This window comes from Cajanus cajan, chromosome 6, assembly GCF_000230855.2.
Source record: "Cajanus cajan strain Asha chromosome 6, NIPB_CcT2T_4, whole genome shotgun sequence".
Lineage (NCBI taxonomy): Eukaryota > Viridiplantae > Streptophyta > Magnoliopsida > Fabales > Fabaceae > Cajanus > Cajanus cajan.
The window spans coordinates 9740298-9756352 of record NC_138522.1 but is presented as its reverse complement, the minus strand read 5'-3'; the positions used below and the strand labels follow the sequence as shown (position 1 = coordinate 9756352).

General features: G+C 37.4%; 1 protein-coding gene across 1 annotated transcript; it reads left to right on the top strand.

Annotated features, from left to right (window-relative positions):
* The first annotated feature begins 8883 nt into the window (after positions 1–8883).
* On the top strand, positions 8884–10923 carry LOC109812460 (transmembrane protein, putative (DUF1118)). The gene is made up of 2 exons (XM_020376429.3): positions 8884–9147; positions 10233–10923. Exons 1-2 carry the CDS (start codon positions 8998–9000, stop codon positions 10674–10676), a joined length of 594 nt encoding a protein of 197 aa, XP_020232018.1. The 5' UTR covers positions 8884–8997; the 3' UTR covers positions 10677–10923.
* Positions 10924–16055: the final 5132 nt, after the last annotated feature.

Below are 16055 nucleotides of genomic sequence, written 5' to 3'. Positions count from 1 at the left end.
GACGAAGTTCTTGAGCCCCGAGCCATTTTGCTTGAGGATCGAACCTAGTCGAAGGGAAATCCTCCGGATTTCCGTAGTCAAAATTTTATAGGAGGGAGCGAGCGGGCTTGTAGAGCGAGGGAACGCCAAAAAGCTTCCCAGTTTTACGAAATATATAAAAGCACGCTTCAAAGGTTTCTTCTTAAATCCTTCCTCTTACTGCTTTCTGTGTGTATATTTAATTGTCATCATGTAGATAGTTAATTTATAATTGCTTAGAATAAATAGGGGTAATTTAGTAATTTCACACTATTATTTTTAGAAATAATCTGTCATAGGGAACCCGAAAGGGGCGCTGTGGGGTGCTAACACCTTCCCCACGCGTAACCGACTCCCTTACCCGACTCTGGTTGTAATGGCCGAAGTCGATTTTTGAATCGATTGCCTTAAACTTCTTTTTCCAATGTTTTGAGTAAAACATTGGTGGCGACTCCATGAACCCTTTTACTACGAAAACCACTAATCCATGGAGGGTCCCGCTTGGGATTAACATGGATTGGTGAGACATTTAATAAATAAATTGGATAAGATCGACAAGGTCTCAGTTTGAGAACAAGTCGTTCTAATAATCCAATACATTTTCAAAACTAAAATAAAAGCGAGCTCGACCGTCTTCGCGACCGCCGAGGCCCGTTTGGGCCGGTGGCGACAGATGGCGACTCCACTGGGGAAGCCTCGAGAGTCAGTCCCATTTAGTGACAGATTATTTTTAACAAATAATAGTTAAAATTACTTTATTACCCCTCACTTGTATGATAACATATTTATCTATTTGGCTTTAATAACTGTTGTATTTTTAAATTTACGCAATTGTTTGAAATAAAAACTGCACACAAACCTTTGCACACAACAGTTCCCTCTATACCCGGGGGCATGAGTGATTAACCATAGGGAGTGGATGTTAGTACGGCCGGTTGTCGAATGGGTCTATAGGTGCCCGTAGACCGTTGTCGGAAAACATCACTCAAGGTGATAACCATGAACTTGAGTCCGACGGTGCGTTGGAGCTTTCCATCGACCTACGATGAGAGGAATTGGGTCCCTATAATGGGGGCACCTTGGGGGCCTCAGACCGGTGAGAACAGTTAGAACCACCTTGAATATGCACTTTTCTGCAGGATACCCCTACCTCGTGATTCGCTCGTGACTGTTCGTGGATGAGTGAATTGTTTGTGCATTGTTTATGTGAAATTGTTTGAGCATACATTGCATTTCTTTAAACATACAACATTCCTATTCCTTTTTAAAATAAGAATAAATAGGAATAAGAATCTTCCATTGCATGGTGTTAACATCTACCTTCATCACATTCATATAGGTAGTTTCCCTTTTCACCCAAAAAATACAAAAAATATATAAAATAAAAAAAAATACCCAAAAAAAAGGAAAAAAGGGTTATTTATCCAAACCAAGCAATATCATGCATCATCTTAGGGACATCCTAAAAACATGATAATGCTTAGTTGAATAAACACAATGCATGCATATTCATCGCCATCATCTCATATCATGCATTCTTATCAAAGATCATGGAGGGATCTAGGTTTGCATTTCATACATCCCTCCTAGTAATTCATTAATAAACGTTAATAAAAAGAAAGAAATAATCGATGCGTATGTTCAAGATGGATCGCACGCCATTTGTTATTAACTGTAAGCCAACAACCGCGCCAAGCGGGCGCACATCAACTCCGTTGTTGGTAATCAAGACGAATAAAGGGGAAGGTCCAACACCATTAAGGATCACTGCTCCAAGACCTTTCCCCTACGAATCGAATAAGGCTGTGCCGTGGATATACGACATCCATTTTTCTGCCGACAGCGATATCTCTAACATCGCTGGGCTTGGGGGCATGACTAGGAGTGGCAGGATCTACACTCCCGAAGATCTTCATGATAAAGCCCCCAAGAATAAAGAAAAAGAAGAAAAGAAAACCGAGGAAAAAGAATCCGAGGAGGAGACAGACGAGCTGTTAAAGTTTATCCGACAGAGCGAGTACTCCATCATGGATCAACTTCATAAGACGCCAGCAAAGATTACTTTGTTGTCGTTGATCCTATGCTCCGAACCGCATCGACAAGCTCTGTTGAAAGTCTTGAACGAGGCATACGTGTCGCACACTATCTCCCAAGACAAATTTGAGGGGATTGTTAGTCACATCACGGCTAATGATCACCTCACTTTCACCGATGAAGAAATCCCCGTTGGGGGACCGAATCATAACAAGCCCTTGCACATCTCTGTAAAGTGCAAGGAGTATCACATCGCAAAAGTCTTGGTGGATAATGGATCTTCCTTGAATGTGATGCCTAAAAGAACTCTTGATCAAGTGGCAACCAAGGGAGTCCAAATGCGCCCGAGCAACATGATCGTTCGAGCTTTCGACGGCTCTAAAAGAGAAGTGGTGGGAGAAATCAGTCTTCCAATCCAAATTGGGCCCACTATCTTTAATGTCGAATTTCAAGTGATGGATATTACTCCTGCATACAGCTGTCTCCTTGGCCGACCTTGGATTCATGATGCGAAAGCTGTACCCTCTACGCTCCACCAGAAAGTCAAGTTCATAGTGGGTGACAAACTGGTGACTGTACAAGCTGAAGATGACATACTCATCAGCAAACCATCCACCATACCTTACGTGGATGCAGCGGAGGAAGCTTTAGAAACCGCCTTCCAAGCATTGGAAATCGCCAATGTCGAAACGTTTCCCCGAGAAATGTAGAAGGTAGCCTCCATGCTCACCAAGAACGGATACTTGCCAGGACAAGGATTAGGCAAGGACTCCCAAGGAATCCCGGAGCTACCCATTATCAAGGATAATCCGGGGAAACAAGGGTTAGGATACAACCCTAACAAAGATCAAAGAACGAAGAGGAATCAAGATCCTTCTCGACGTTCTTTAAGCCAGATCTTCAGGAAGGCCGGTTCACAAGCGTCAAGGCCGGTCGTCGTCATCAAGTGCTCTTCTCCTTCCGATAGAGATGTATAGGCCTGATGACTATTAGAGATTACTCCTCGGGGACAGCCCGACCCCCGAGCCTCGATAGGGCACATGTTTCCACTATGATTATAATAAAATCATTCTTCATTATTTCTTATTGCTTCTTTTCTTGCTTGCAATAAAATTCTAAACCACATTATTTAACCCTGTTTGAATGAACATAAGTGAGGTTAAAATCGTCTTAATAAAAATAAACCCGCATCTTTTTTATGTGGAAGTGTGTGACAACTTGGAGCACCTTTCCTTGGCCTCAATAAGTGCCGTCATGGATAAAAAGAAATCCATTCAGGACAAAAATCCTAAAAATAAAAGAAGCTCGGCAGGAAACCCAAAAAAGGGGACTGCGCAAAAATAAGAGCAAAAGACCCGCTAGGAATCCCACAAGAGGGTGACCTAGGCAAAAATTAGGGTTACAAAATAATGAACAAAAAAAAAAAAAGCCCGCTAAGACTCCACAAATGGGTGTTTTAGGCAAAAGTTAGGGCAATCGAAAAACAGAATAAATCCATGATGGTACCTCCAACTGAATTCAACAAAGGGGCTCAAGAAAAGCTATCCAAGTTGTCAAATCACAAATGTTAATAACCAAGACGTGCTTAACTTCATAAGTGTTTAATCAAACAAAGCTAAACACAATAAGCCTACCTTGGCCAGCCATTCTTACAAAAACAATTTTTCAAAACAAAAATAAATCCCCTCTAAAACACAAACTTTCGAAAAAAAAATATATCCTTTCCTTCTTTTCTCTCTTGTCCCAAACGATTTTTGAATAATCTAGTGGAAACATGGAGATATAGTAGTCAATAGGAGGGTTGACACATCTTCTAAAGGAAAGGAAAATCATTTGGTTGATGACACCAAATCTCAATATAACATGCATCATTCCTCGGTTACAGAAATCGGCAGCACACAGCCCGTCTAGAGGAATGGCAAAAATCCAAACAAAAACGCATCGGTTAATTCTTTTGAAAGATAAATCAAATAGAATTAGGTGCATCAATATTGCATACATGCATACAGATGATAGGTGTAATGGAAGATCACTTATTCTCTGTTTATCGAAAAAAAACAAAAAAATAATATATAAACTTCAGAAAAACAATACGCCCGTATCATGTTCAGTATGCCCGTACCAAAATTAGGGTTATGAACAAATTTTCAATTCAATACGGGCATACTGAAATGAATAACGGCCGTATTGGCAATAACAGAAATCCTCCCTCACATCAATGACAAAATTCCTCCAAGAAGAAGAGGATAGGGAGAGCCATTCACTTTTCTAAATAAAAGAACAAAAATAAAAACTTGCATCGCGTGCATCACACACATTAGTTGCACATTTAAAGACCTTACTACGAGGCAATTGCATAAAATAGAAAAATAGGAAAATTGCTTGTGTATGACAGCAGTCAACAAAAGCCGAAAATGAAAAAAGGCAAGGATACAAACAATACTCCTCAGTTTGTACAGAATAATTGAGCCTGGAGAGGCTTGCTGAAAAAATACTTCCTCAGAATAATTAAGCCTGGAGAGGCTTGCAGAAACAATACTCTCTCACCATACAGAATAACCGAGCCTGGAGAGGCTTGCCGAAATAATACTCTCTCAGAATAACTGAGCCTGGAGAGGCTCGCCGAAATAATACTCTCTCAGAATAATTGAGCCTGGAGAGGCTCGCCGAAATAATACTCTTTCAGAATAATTGAGCCTGGAGAGGCTCGCCAAAATAATACTCCTCAGAGACATTTCTGTACAGAAAAAGCCAAAACCAACAAAAAGGCAAAAATACAGAAAAAGCCAAAATCAACAAAAAATACAGAAAAAGCCAAAACCAACAAAAAAGGCAAAAACACAGAAAAAGCCAAAATCAAAAGGCAAAAACACAGAAAAAGCCAAAATCAACAAAAAGGCAAAATACAGAAAATCCAACAAATTATACAGAATAACTGAGCCTGGAGAGGCTTGCCAAAATAATACTCTGCAAAGGACATCTCAGCTTGCATTCTTAGGCTGAACAAGAAAAGCAACTCATCGTACAGAATAACTGAGCCTGGAGAGGCTTGCCGAAATAATACTCATACAGAATAATTGAGCCTGGAGAGGCTCGCCGAAATAATACTCTCAGAATAATTGAGCCTGGAGAGGCTTGCCGAAATAATACTCCCACAGAATAATTGAGCCTGGAGAGGCTTGCCGAAATAATACTCCCACAGAATAATTGAGCCTGGAGAGGCTTGCCGAAATAATACTCATACAAAATAATTGAGCCTGGAGAGGCTCACCGAAATAATACTCGACAAACTGTACAGAATAATTGAGCCTGGAGAGGCTCGCAGAAATAATACTCCCTAAAGAAACCTCAGCTTCCACTCACGGGCCAAATTCCCCAGTGAAAGCTATCAAACCAAGATCAGCAAAAATCCCCAAGGGAGGCTTGATCATCTAAACAGAATATCCAAGTCGAAAGGACTTAAACTTCCTCAGTGGAAGGTAGCTTTCCAACTCAAGCGATGAGTGAAGCTAAGCCTGAAGAGACTTTCTAAATAATACTCTGGGATAAATAAACTTTAAATCCCCACTCGCCTACTCAGAGGCACCCCCTCAAGAAAAATCACAAAAGACAAATAATCATTCCCCAAGCGGAATCCGGCACTCAGCCGAACACCAAACATCAAGATAATTCGCCTACTCAGAGGCACTCTTTCAAAAAAGAAAAAAAATCCAAAAGATCAATAACCATTCCCCAAGCGGAATTTGGCTTTTCAGCCAATCATTGAACATCAAGATGATATGCTTAACAGAAGAGGCTAATCAAAATCAACATCCAGAATCCCCAGCGGATAATAGCCTACACAGAGGCAACAAAATCAGAAAATCAAAAGAGTCACCCGAATAAGGATAACCGGGATACTCCACCAACGTCGAAAGGACGTCAGCCAATCATAAGGCACCGCTCATCTCAGAAAGAGCATCTTCGTGTCTACACCCCAGGGAAACAGAAATTCCTCAATGGGCACCAACTACCCAATGGAAAGTTGGGACACAAGAACCTATGAGTAACTGCACATCCCCTAGACGGATCCCTGCGTTATCCAGCCCTCAGTGGCACAAAAATAAAAAACAATCGTCGAAGCAGCATCGTGGACTGTGGAGACAAAATCATCTCAAAGCCTAAGAGGCGCTACTCAGCTACCCAGTTGTCGAGAGCACCGAGGTATGCACAAGCCTAAGAGGCGCTACTCAGCTACCCAGTTGTCGAGAGCACCGAGGTATGCACAAGCCTGGAGAGGCAATACTCAGCTACCCAGTTGTCGAGAGCACCGAGGTATGCACAAGCCTAAGAGGCGCTACTCAGCTACCCAGTTGTCGAGAGCACCGAGGTATGCACAAGCCTGGAGAGGCAATACTCAGCTACCCAGTTGTCGAGAGCACCGAGGTATGCACAAGCCTGGAGAGGCGGTACTCAGCTACCCAGTGGTCGAGAGCACCGAGGTATGCACAAGCCTGGAGAGGCGGTACTCAGCTACCCAGTTGTCGAGAGCACCGAGGTATGCAATGAGCCTGGAGAGGCGACGACTAATACTCAACCTGGAGAGGCTACTCAACAATTTTCCGCCGGAAGACGCTACAAGTCAGAAGGTTGGCACATCACCCGGACAATTGGGTCAACTCCTTTACTTGTCAGCCGGTACACCAAAAAGCCGTTTGACTAAGTAAAGGGGGGGCAGCTGTAGACCCCTAAAATTGTCCGGGTCGGAAATAAAACTCGAAGACCCTCAAAGATCGAAGGAAAGTCAGCCAGAAGGACTCCTAGAAGACCATAGGATGGCTATCTGTAGGTTTAGAGGTCTTAGAGTAGCTTAAAATAAGGAAGTGGAGGGAATGAAGCCCAATACGGCCGTACTAAACTTAATACGGCCGTATTGAAGCTTCAATACGGCCGCAGTGAACTCAATACGGCGTATTGAAGTTTCTGAAACTTCAATACGGCCGTACTGAAATCAATACGGCCGTATTGAAGCTTCAATACAGCCGCAGTGAACTCAATACGGGCGTATTGAAATTTCTGAATTTCAATACGGCCGTATTGAACTCAATACGGCCGTATTGAAGTTCAAAAATTTCAATACGGCCGTATTGATTCCATAGCCCGTATTGCGCCTGTTCCCTATAAATATGGCGTCATTTTGACGTCATTACACACTTTTACACGGAGTTTTAACCCTCTCCTTGAGTATTCTGGGGTTTTTGAGCAGTGTTCTGCCCTAGAAATCACTCGGAGAGTTGATCCGACGAAGTTCTTGAGCCCCGAGCCATTTTGCTTGAGGATCGAACCTAGTCGAAGGAAAATCCTCCGGATTTCCGTAGTCAAAATTTTATAGGAGGGAGCGAGCGGGCTTGTAGAGCGAGGGAACGCCAAAAAGCTTCCCAGTTTTACGAAATATATAAAAGCACGCTTCAAAGGTTTCTTCTTAAATCCTTCCTCTTACTGCTTTCTGTGTGTATATTTAATTGTCATCATGTAGATAGTTAATTTATAATTGCTTAGAATAAATAGGGGTAATTTAGTAATTTCACACTATTATTTTTAGAAATAATCTGTCATAGGGAACCCGAAAGGGGCGCTGTGGGGTGCTAACACCTTCCCCACGCGTAACCGACTCCCTTACCCGACTCTGGTTGTAATGGCCGAAGTCGATTTTTGAATCGATTGCCTTAAACTTCTTTTTCCAATGTTTTGAGTAAAACATTGGTGGCGACTCCATGAACCCTTTTACTACGAAAACCACTAATCCATGGAGGGTCCCGCTTGGGATTAACATGGATTGGTGAGACATTTAATAAATAAATTGGATAAGATCGACAAGGTCTCAGTTTGAGAACAAGTCGTTCTAATAATCCAATACATTTTCAAAACTAAAATAAAAGCGAGCTCGACCGTCTTCGCGACCGCCGAGGCCCGTTTGGGCCGGTGGCGACAATGACGACGATGTAAGTAGATCATTATTGAATACTCATGAATAAAAAAAATTAAAAAAAATAAAACTTTTATTTGAGGAATCAATATAAGTGTGTGAAAGGGATACACACTTGAGGAAAACTCATCAATTTAATGTCAAGTTTTAAGTTATGATATGATATTAAATTCCCTTTATGTGATTTATTTACTACCTATGAATGAAGTAATAAAGTATTCTCCAATGTTTAAACACTTGAACTCAACATTTCTTAAACTTCTTAAACATGTTATTAAGAACCTAATTCTTAATTAGTTTTCAAAAAAAATTATTGAAAAAGATAATAACTATTTCATTAATATATTATTTTAATTTATTACTAAATTATGTTCCAATTGAATATGAGATTAATTTCTAACATGTTATTAAGAACCTAATTCTTAATTAGCTGCTAAAAAATTATTTAAAAAGATAATACTTATTTCATTAATATATTATTTTAATTTATTACTAAATTATGTTCCAGTTGAGTATGAGATTAATTTCTCTCGAAAGTTTCATTACATTACATATTATAATAAAATACTTATTTTTCCTATCAAAATACTCATGAAAAAAGTTTCTCCCAATCAAAATTGGTTCTTCAATTGTAACTAATTAAGTGTATAATAAAAACCTCCACGTAAAATTACACTCTACTAACCTCTAAGTTATTTATTTAAAAAAGGAAGAAAAAAATAAGCTGGAGCGAAAGAAAAAAAATCAGTTTCAATTAGAGGATAAAGCTACAGGCAACATGATTGGTGGAAACGAAGCAAGAAGATCGCGTCACCGAAAACCCAAGACAATTATTAATTAATATTTTATTATTATTATTATTATCACAGAAAACGTCCTTTGAGTCTCTCAATCATTTTTCATCGTCCCACGTGGCAGTGAGTTGAGATATCAAGCATAGAAGCAGTGTGGTTCCAAGGCGCAACCTCGTCCCAGCAACCATGGCGGTTCCTGCAACTTCCTCAGCTCCGGTCCTTCGACCTGTCCCCACCAACCGCTCCTTCTCTTCCTTTTTCCGCTACCGCCGCCAGCTTCCCTCTCCCGCCACCAACAAGCCCCTAACCGTCTTCGCCATGGCCACCAAAAAGAAGGTACCAATTCCTTATATTTCTCTCAGCAATCTTTTTTATTTGTATGTAAACTCACAAGTATTCGGTGTCACAAATTTCATGTTCAAAAGTATATAGATGTGCTAGAAATTAGGTTAGAGATCTCACTCACCTTTATTAATTATATGGTTTAAATTTTGTACATAAACGAACACAACCCTGCTTTGTGAGTTAGTTTGTTGAATTAAGCTAAAATTAAAATTCTAAAATTTGGTTTTAGCCTTTGAATTGAATTGATGGCAGATGTTCTTGTAACGCGAATTCATTACTAATTCAATTTTATAAAATTCACTTGTAAAATTAAACTAAATTGTAAGACAGTATTCCAATATCAAGTTTGTTAGCTCAGTGAGGATAATTACATCTCAAATTGTGTTTGATTGAGAGGAAAAATATATGTGAAAAATAGAGTGAAGAGTAGGCTTAAGAGAAGAGTTGGATATGAGTTTTATGATATTTGTCTCTATTTTTGCTGTTTAAACTCATTTTTATTCTCGTGGATATGTAATTTTTGTCTTATTTCCATTCCCGTCGAGTATCAGATATACTCGTACCCGTACTTATATTCGTTAAAAATTAATTAATTTTTTTTATAAGAAAACACATATAATATTTTTAATTTATCTTTTTATTATATTATAATTATATTTGGGTTATTTGTCTATCTCATTTTAATCAAGAGATTTCTTAATAATTAAATAACTATAAATATTTTACATCATGATAAACAATTACATGTAATTAAATATTAAATTTTTTTAAAATAATCAAATCAGAAATAGGGACATCTATGTTCCCAAGTTTTACCCGTACTCAATCAAATTAGATATTCTCGATCAAAGTCAAGTCAGAAAGAGTAAGAATATTATTTACATGTATGAATTTATTTATCACCCTAGTAAAAAAAATAGAAGGAAGAGAAATAAATGTGGGAAATAAGTAAGAAAAAAATCGAAAAATATTTATAAATTACTCATGACTTTATGCTCCGAGTCTTAAGGTGTATGAGAGAGGTAGATTTAGAAAGTGAATAAAGGGGAAATTGAAAAAGTGATTGGGTGTGGCAGGTGAACAAGTACGACGATGGGTGGAAGAAGGAGTGGTTCGGGGCAGGGATCTTCTACGAGGGAAGCGAGGAAGTGGAGGTGGACGTGTTCAAGAAGCTGGAGAAGAGAAAGGTGTTGAGCAACGTGGAGAAAGCAGGCTTGCTCTCCAAGGCAGAGCAGCTCGGCTTCACGCTCTCCTCCATCGAGAAGCTCGGCGTCTTCTCCAAAGCCGAGCAGCTCGGCTTGCTCAGCTTGCTCGAACGAGCCGCCGCCTTCTCCCCCTCCCTCCTCGCCTCCGCCGCGCTTCCCGCCTTCGTCGCCGCCATCGCCGCCATCGTCATCATTCCTGACGACTCCGCCGCGCTCGTTGCCGCTCAGGCCCTCATTGCCGCCGCGCTTGGCGTCGGCGCCGTCGCCCTGTTCGTTGGCTCCGTTGTGCTCGGCGGATTGCAAGAGGCCGACTGATTCAATGTTGTTAATGTGGATGGATTCATTTTAGAATTTTTTTTCTGTAGAATTGGGGATGACTGATGATGATGGCTCTTTGTTTTGGTGTAAAAATTTGTAATAAAAAAGTGAAAATGACCATAATTGACTGGAAATGGCTTTATACAAGAATGTAGTGCCTCTTGTCAATCAAACAATTGCTGCTTCATCATTTATGTTTCATAATTCACATTCAGATTTATGAAGTACTCTATTTTATAGTGGATTAATAATCTCATTTATGGATGTCTTTTGTACGAGAATAAGACTCTAATGGTCTAAACATCTCAAATAATTAAAACAAACATATTCATATTATTTACAAGTTATGAAAGCGAAAGAATCAATTTTTAGTAATCGTTGTCGTTTGGTCGCTTGTTTTTGGTTTCTAAACTCTTACTCTCAATATATAATGGTGTTGCATGTTGAAGAGTAGACTTAATGACCCAAAATAGATATATACGTTCAATTTGTAGAACTTTAATCCATCATAGGTTTTTTTTTAACGTTAGAGAAATATGTGAGAATCACGGTATCATATCCGCAAGTCATTTGATAATGGGTTAAATTAACATCAATAATGGATTATATTTAGAATATGTTAAGTGTTTAATAGAGGAGAAAAAATCAGGAGTGTATAGGCACATTGTGAAAATCGGAGGTGCGTTGCAAATTGTTACCCCCATTTATCTCATTGTTGCAAAACTATTAAAAACAGAGTGTATATGCCAACATTCTCCCACTTGGTCCAATTATCCGATTATCAATTAGAATAAGAAACCAAATATATGAATCATGGTGATATGTCCTCTGATAATAAATATTATCTCCCATATATCACAATATATTAAGTCTTTCATCATAAGCTCTTAGCTCTAATGAATAAACTATATGTCTATTCCAAGTCACAATTAAATGAATTTTCTCAAAGTAAATAGGTATGTACATAAGATAAATGAGAAAACATCAAACTAAACAAGAGTTTTATCAAAATAAAATAATTACAATGATTGTCACATCATGGAACCAAGTCTCATTCGTGTTATATGATCTTTAAAATTCTTTGGCAGCATGCCTTTAGTCAAAGGATTGGCAATCATTAACTCAATGCTAACGTGCTCAATGACCACTTTCTTTTCCTTAACACATTCTTTATGGCTAGATATTTAATGTCAATATGCTTACTTCGACTTCCACTTTTATTATTCTTAGCCATAAAAACAGTAGTGGAGTTATCACAATACAACTTCAATGGCCTAGCAATTGAGTCCACAACTTTAAGCCCAAATATAAAACTCTTCAACCATACACCATGTGAGGTAGCCTCAAAACAAGAAACAAACTCAATCTTCATAGTAGAAGTAGCAGTCAAGGTCTGTTTTTTGTTGCTCTAAGATACAACTCCACAAGCTAGCATAAAAACATAACCATATGTAGATTTTTCTGGTATCAATGCAACTAGCGAAGTTTGAATCAGAGTAGCCTATCACCTCCAAACTATCAATTCATCTATATATGAGCATGAAATATTTTGTTCTTTGAAGGTATCTCATTACCTTCTTTGTAGCTTTTCAATGGTCAACACTAGGATTACTACGATATCTTCCTAAAACTCCAACTACAAATGCAATGTCAGGTATAGTGCAAACTTGTGCTTACATAAAACTTCCAACAGCTGAAGCATATGGAATATTTTTCATGTGTTCCCGCTCAAGATCATTTTTCGAGTACTAACTCGATTCAAGTTTGTCACCCTTCACAATGGGAGCTACACTTGGTGAACAATCTTTCACGTTAAACCTCTCTAAAACCTTGTTGATATAGGTCCCTTGAGACAAACCCAAAATACCTCAAGATCTTTCTCTATGGATCTTAATGCCTATGACATAAGATGCCTCTCCCATATCCATCATATCAAAGTTCTTTGAGAGAAATTGTTTCACCTTTGTACAACATACCCTTTTCATTAGTTGCAAGCGAAATGTCATCCACATATAAAACAAAGAAAGCAAATCTTGCTCCCACTCACTAACCTTCTAGTATATACATTGATCCATGATGTTTTCTTCAAAACCAAATGAAGAGATAACTTCATGAAATTTTAAATACCACTGGCATGAAGCTTGTTTTAATCCATAGATGGATTTGTTAAGCTTACATATTAAGTGCTCACCATCACTAGAGAAAAATCTTTCAGGTTGTTTCTTGAAAACCTCTTCCTCCAGATTACCATTAAGAAATGTTGTTTTCACATCCATTTGATGTAGCTCAAAATCAAAATGTGCTACTAATGTCATGATTATTCGTAGAGAATCCTTCTTAGAAATAGGAGAAAATGTCTCCTTATAATCAATTTCTTCTCTTTGAGTGAATCCTTTGGGGAAAAGTCTTGCTTCATGTCTCTCAATGTTACCTTGTGAGTCCTTATTAGTTTTAAAGACTCATCTGCATCCAATGGATTTTACACCATAAGGCAACTCAACAAGATCCCAGACTTGATTAGACGTCATAGAATTCATCTCTTCTTTCATAGCATTATACCACAAATTCGATTCCTTAGAACTCATGGCTTGTGAAAATGTTTCAGGATCATTTTTGGCTCCAATGTTATAATTCAATTCTTGTAAATACATTACATAATCACTAGAAATTGCTGATCTTTTGGTTCTAGTAGATTTTCTTCATGTTGTCTCATCACCTTGGTGAGGAACTTGTTGTTCAACTAGTTGCTTAATATGTTGTTCAACATTTACTTGTTGCTCCTCGTCAACAACTTGATCTACATTATAATCTTCAGCAACTTGTGGAACTTGAATCATTAGTTTTCTAACACGCTTTTGAATTAAAGGAGTGTGAATGACTAACAGTCTGTCATTTGATTGAGAGGGTTAAACTTCATAGTGATCCTTTTCAAAACCAATATATTGAATTGAATCATTCCCACTAATCAATTCATTTTCAAGAAACTTTGTATTTCTTGATTCCACAATTCTAGTGTTGTGAGATGGACAATAAAATCTATACCATTTGGACTTTTCAGCATATCCAATGAAATACCCACTAATAGTCCTCGGGTCAAGTTTCTTCTCTTGTGGGTTATAAATCCTTACTTCAGACGGACATCTCCAAATGCGTACATGTCATAAACTAGGTTTCCAACCTTTGAATAACTCAAAAGGCGTATTTAAAACAGCCTTGGTTGGAACTCGATTTACTATATACACAATCGTCTTAAGTGCTTCAGCCCATAAGAATTGAGGAAGTTTTGCATTACTCCTCATGCTTTTCACCATATCCATTAAAGTTTGATTTCTTATTTCTGCCATACCATTTTTGATCCGAAGAACCAGGCATAGTGTATTGGGTAACAATGCCATGTTCTTGAAGAAATCTTGCAAATGGACCAGGTGCTTGTGCATTATCAATGTATTTACCATAATACTTTACACCTCTATCTAATCTCACAATCTTAATTTGCTTTCTGCATTGTAGCTTTACTTCAGCCTTAAAAACCTTAAAGGATCTAAGGCTTCATCCTTAGAATGAAGTAAGTAAAGATACATATATTGTGAGTAATCATCTATAAAGGTGATGAAGTATCTTGGACTACTTGCGTCCATATCTAGATAATAAATATCTGTATGAATAATTTCTAGAAGGTTTGAACTCCTTTTAGCACCCTTTTTGGACTTGTTAGTTTGCTTACCCTTAATGCAATTAACACAAGTCTCAAAATCAACAAAATTTAAAGTACTAAGTACTCCGTCAATTACTAATTGTTTAATTCTATCAGTGGAGATATGTCCCAATCTCTGGTGCCACAACATAGAAGAATCCTCATTCATAACACATCGGTTTAACCTAGAAGAAACATGCATAGAACTATAAGCAACGTCGTTATTTTGTAAATTAATATAGTAAAGTTCATCGCATAATTCACCAAAACCAATAACTTTGGATTTATTCAACAAGGTAAAACCAAAATCCATAAATTTAAAAGAAAAACCCAAAGGTGCAAGTTGCAAAATAAAAATCAAGTTTTTACTAAAATTAGGAACATAAAAAGTCTTTTCTAAACATAAATAAAACCACTACTGAAAACTAAATTGTATGTACCAACGGCCTCCACATGTGAGCTCATCTTTCTTCTTGAATAGATGCATTACTCACTTCCCATCGGTTTCCTTAGGGTTTTCATGCCCTGCAAGGTATTAGAAACATGGATTGTAGATCCAGAATCAATCCACCATTTGTTATGATTAATACTAGTCATATTAGATTTATAACAAACAAAAGCAAATAAATTTCCTTTATTTTCTAGCTAATTTTTAAACTTCAGACAATCCTTCTTCATGTGTTTGTTCTTTTTACAGAAGAAACACTTGGACTCCTTCTTAATAACTGGTTGAGCTGGAATCTTTTCCATCTGATTAACTTGATTCTTCTTATTCTTAAAAGAAGTAGTTAAGTTCACCTTCTCCCCTTCTTCCATCAATAAACTTTCCTCTTCTTGAACACACATGGTCAAAAATTCATTAATAGACCACTTATCCTCATGTGTGTTGTAAGAGATTTTAAAGGGGCATAATGGTGAGGCAAGGTGCATAAAATATAGTGCACCAGGAAAGAATCAGACATGGTAACCTCCAAAGCTTTTAGTTGAGCCATAATGTCCCTTATGCACATGATATGATCATGCACTCCTTTAATTCCAGTGAGCTTGTTGGAGTTTGGCTTCTCGTTCACGTGTTTTTATTCTTCCGAGGCTACCTAGAATATCATAAATTACACTGGACTAGGCTGCAGCATGCCTCTTTCCACTCAATATGGACTTCTTAATTAAGTTTATTTTAAGAAACACTGTTTACATTTCTTTTTTATTTGTATTTTAAGGTTTATATACATAAACTAAGAATTTTTTTTTAATTTTAATAAAATAATTATGAAAATTTTAATTTTATCATTTGTATTTTAGATCTATAATAAATAATCATATATTAGTTTTTTTTTTCATTTTTAAGGTACTGGGTCAGTGGGTCAAAGGTTGAACCGGTGGGTCACTGGTTGAACCGCATGACTCGATTTTTATTTATTTTTATTAAAAAATATTCATATTAAATATATTTTATACTTATAAATTTTAATAAATTCATATCTTATTTTAAATTTTAATTTTTCTATATTATTTAAAATTATTTTTATTTTTATTTTGTAAAAAAATACATAAAAAAATTACATGTTAAACAGTATATTAATACAAATTAAAAATATAAACAATATGTACATATATAATATGCTTGCAATTAATATCACAAAATAATATATGTAATATTTACATAGATATTGCATTATTAAATA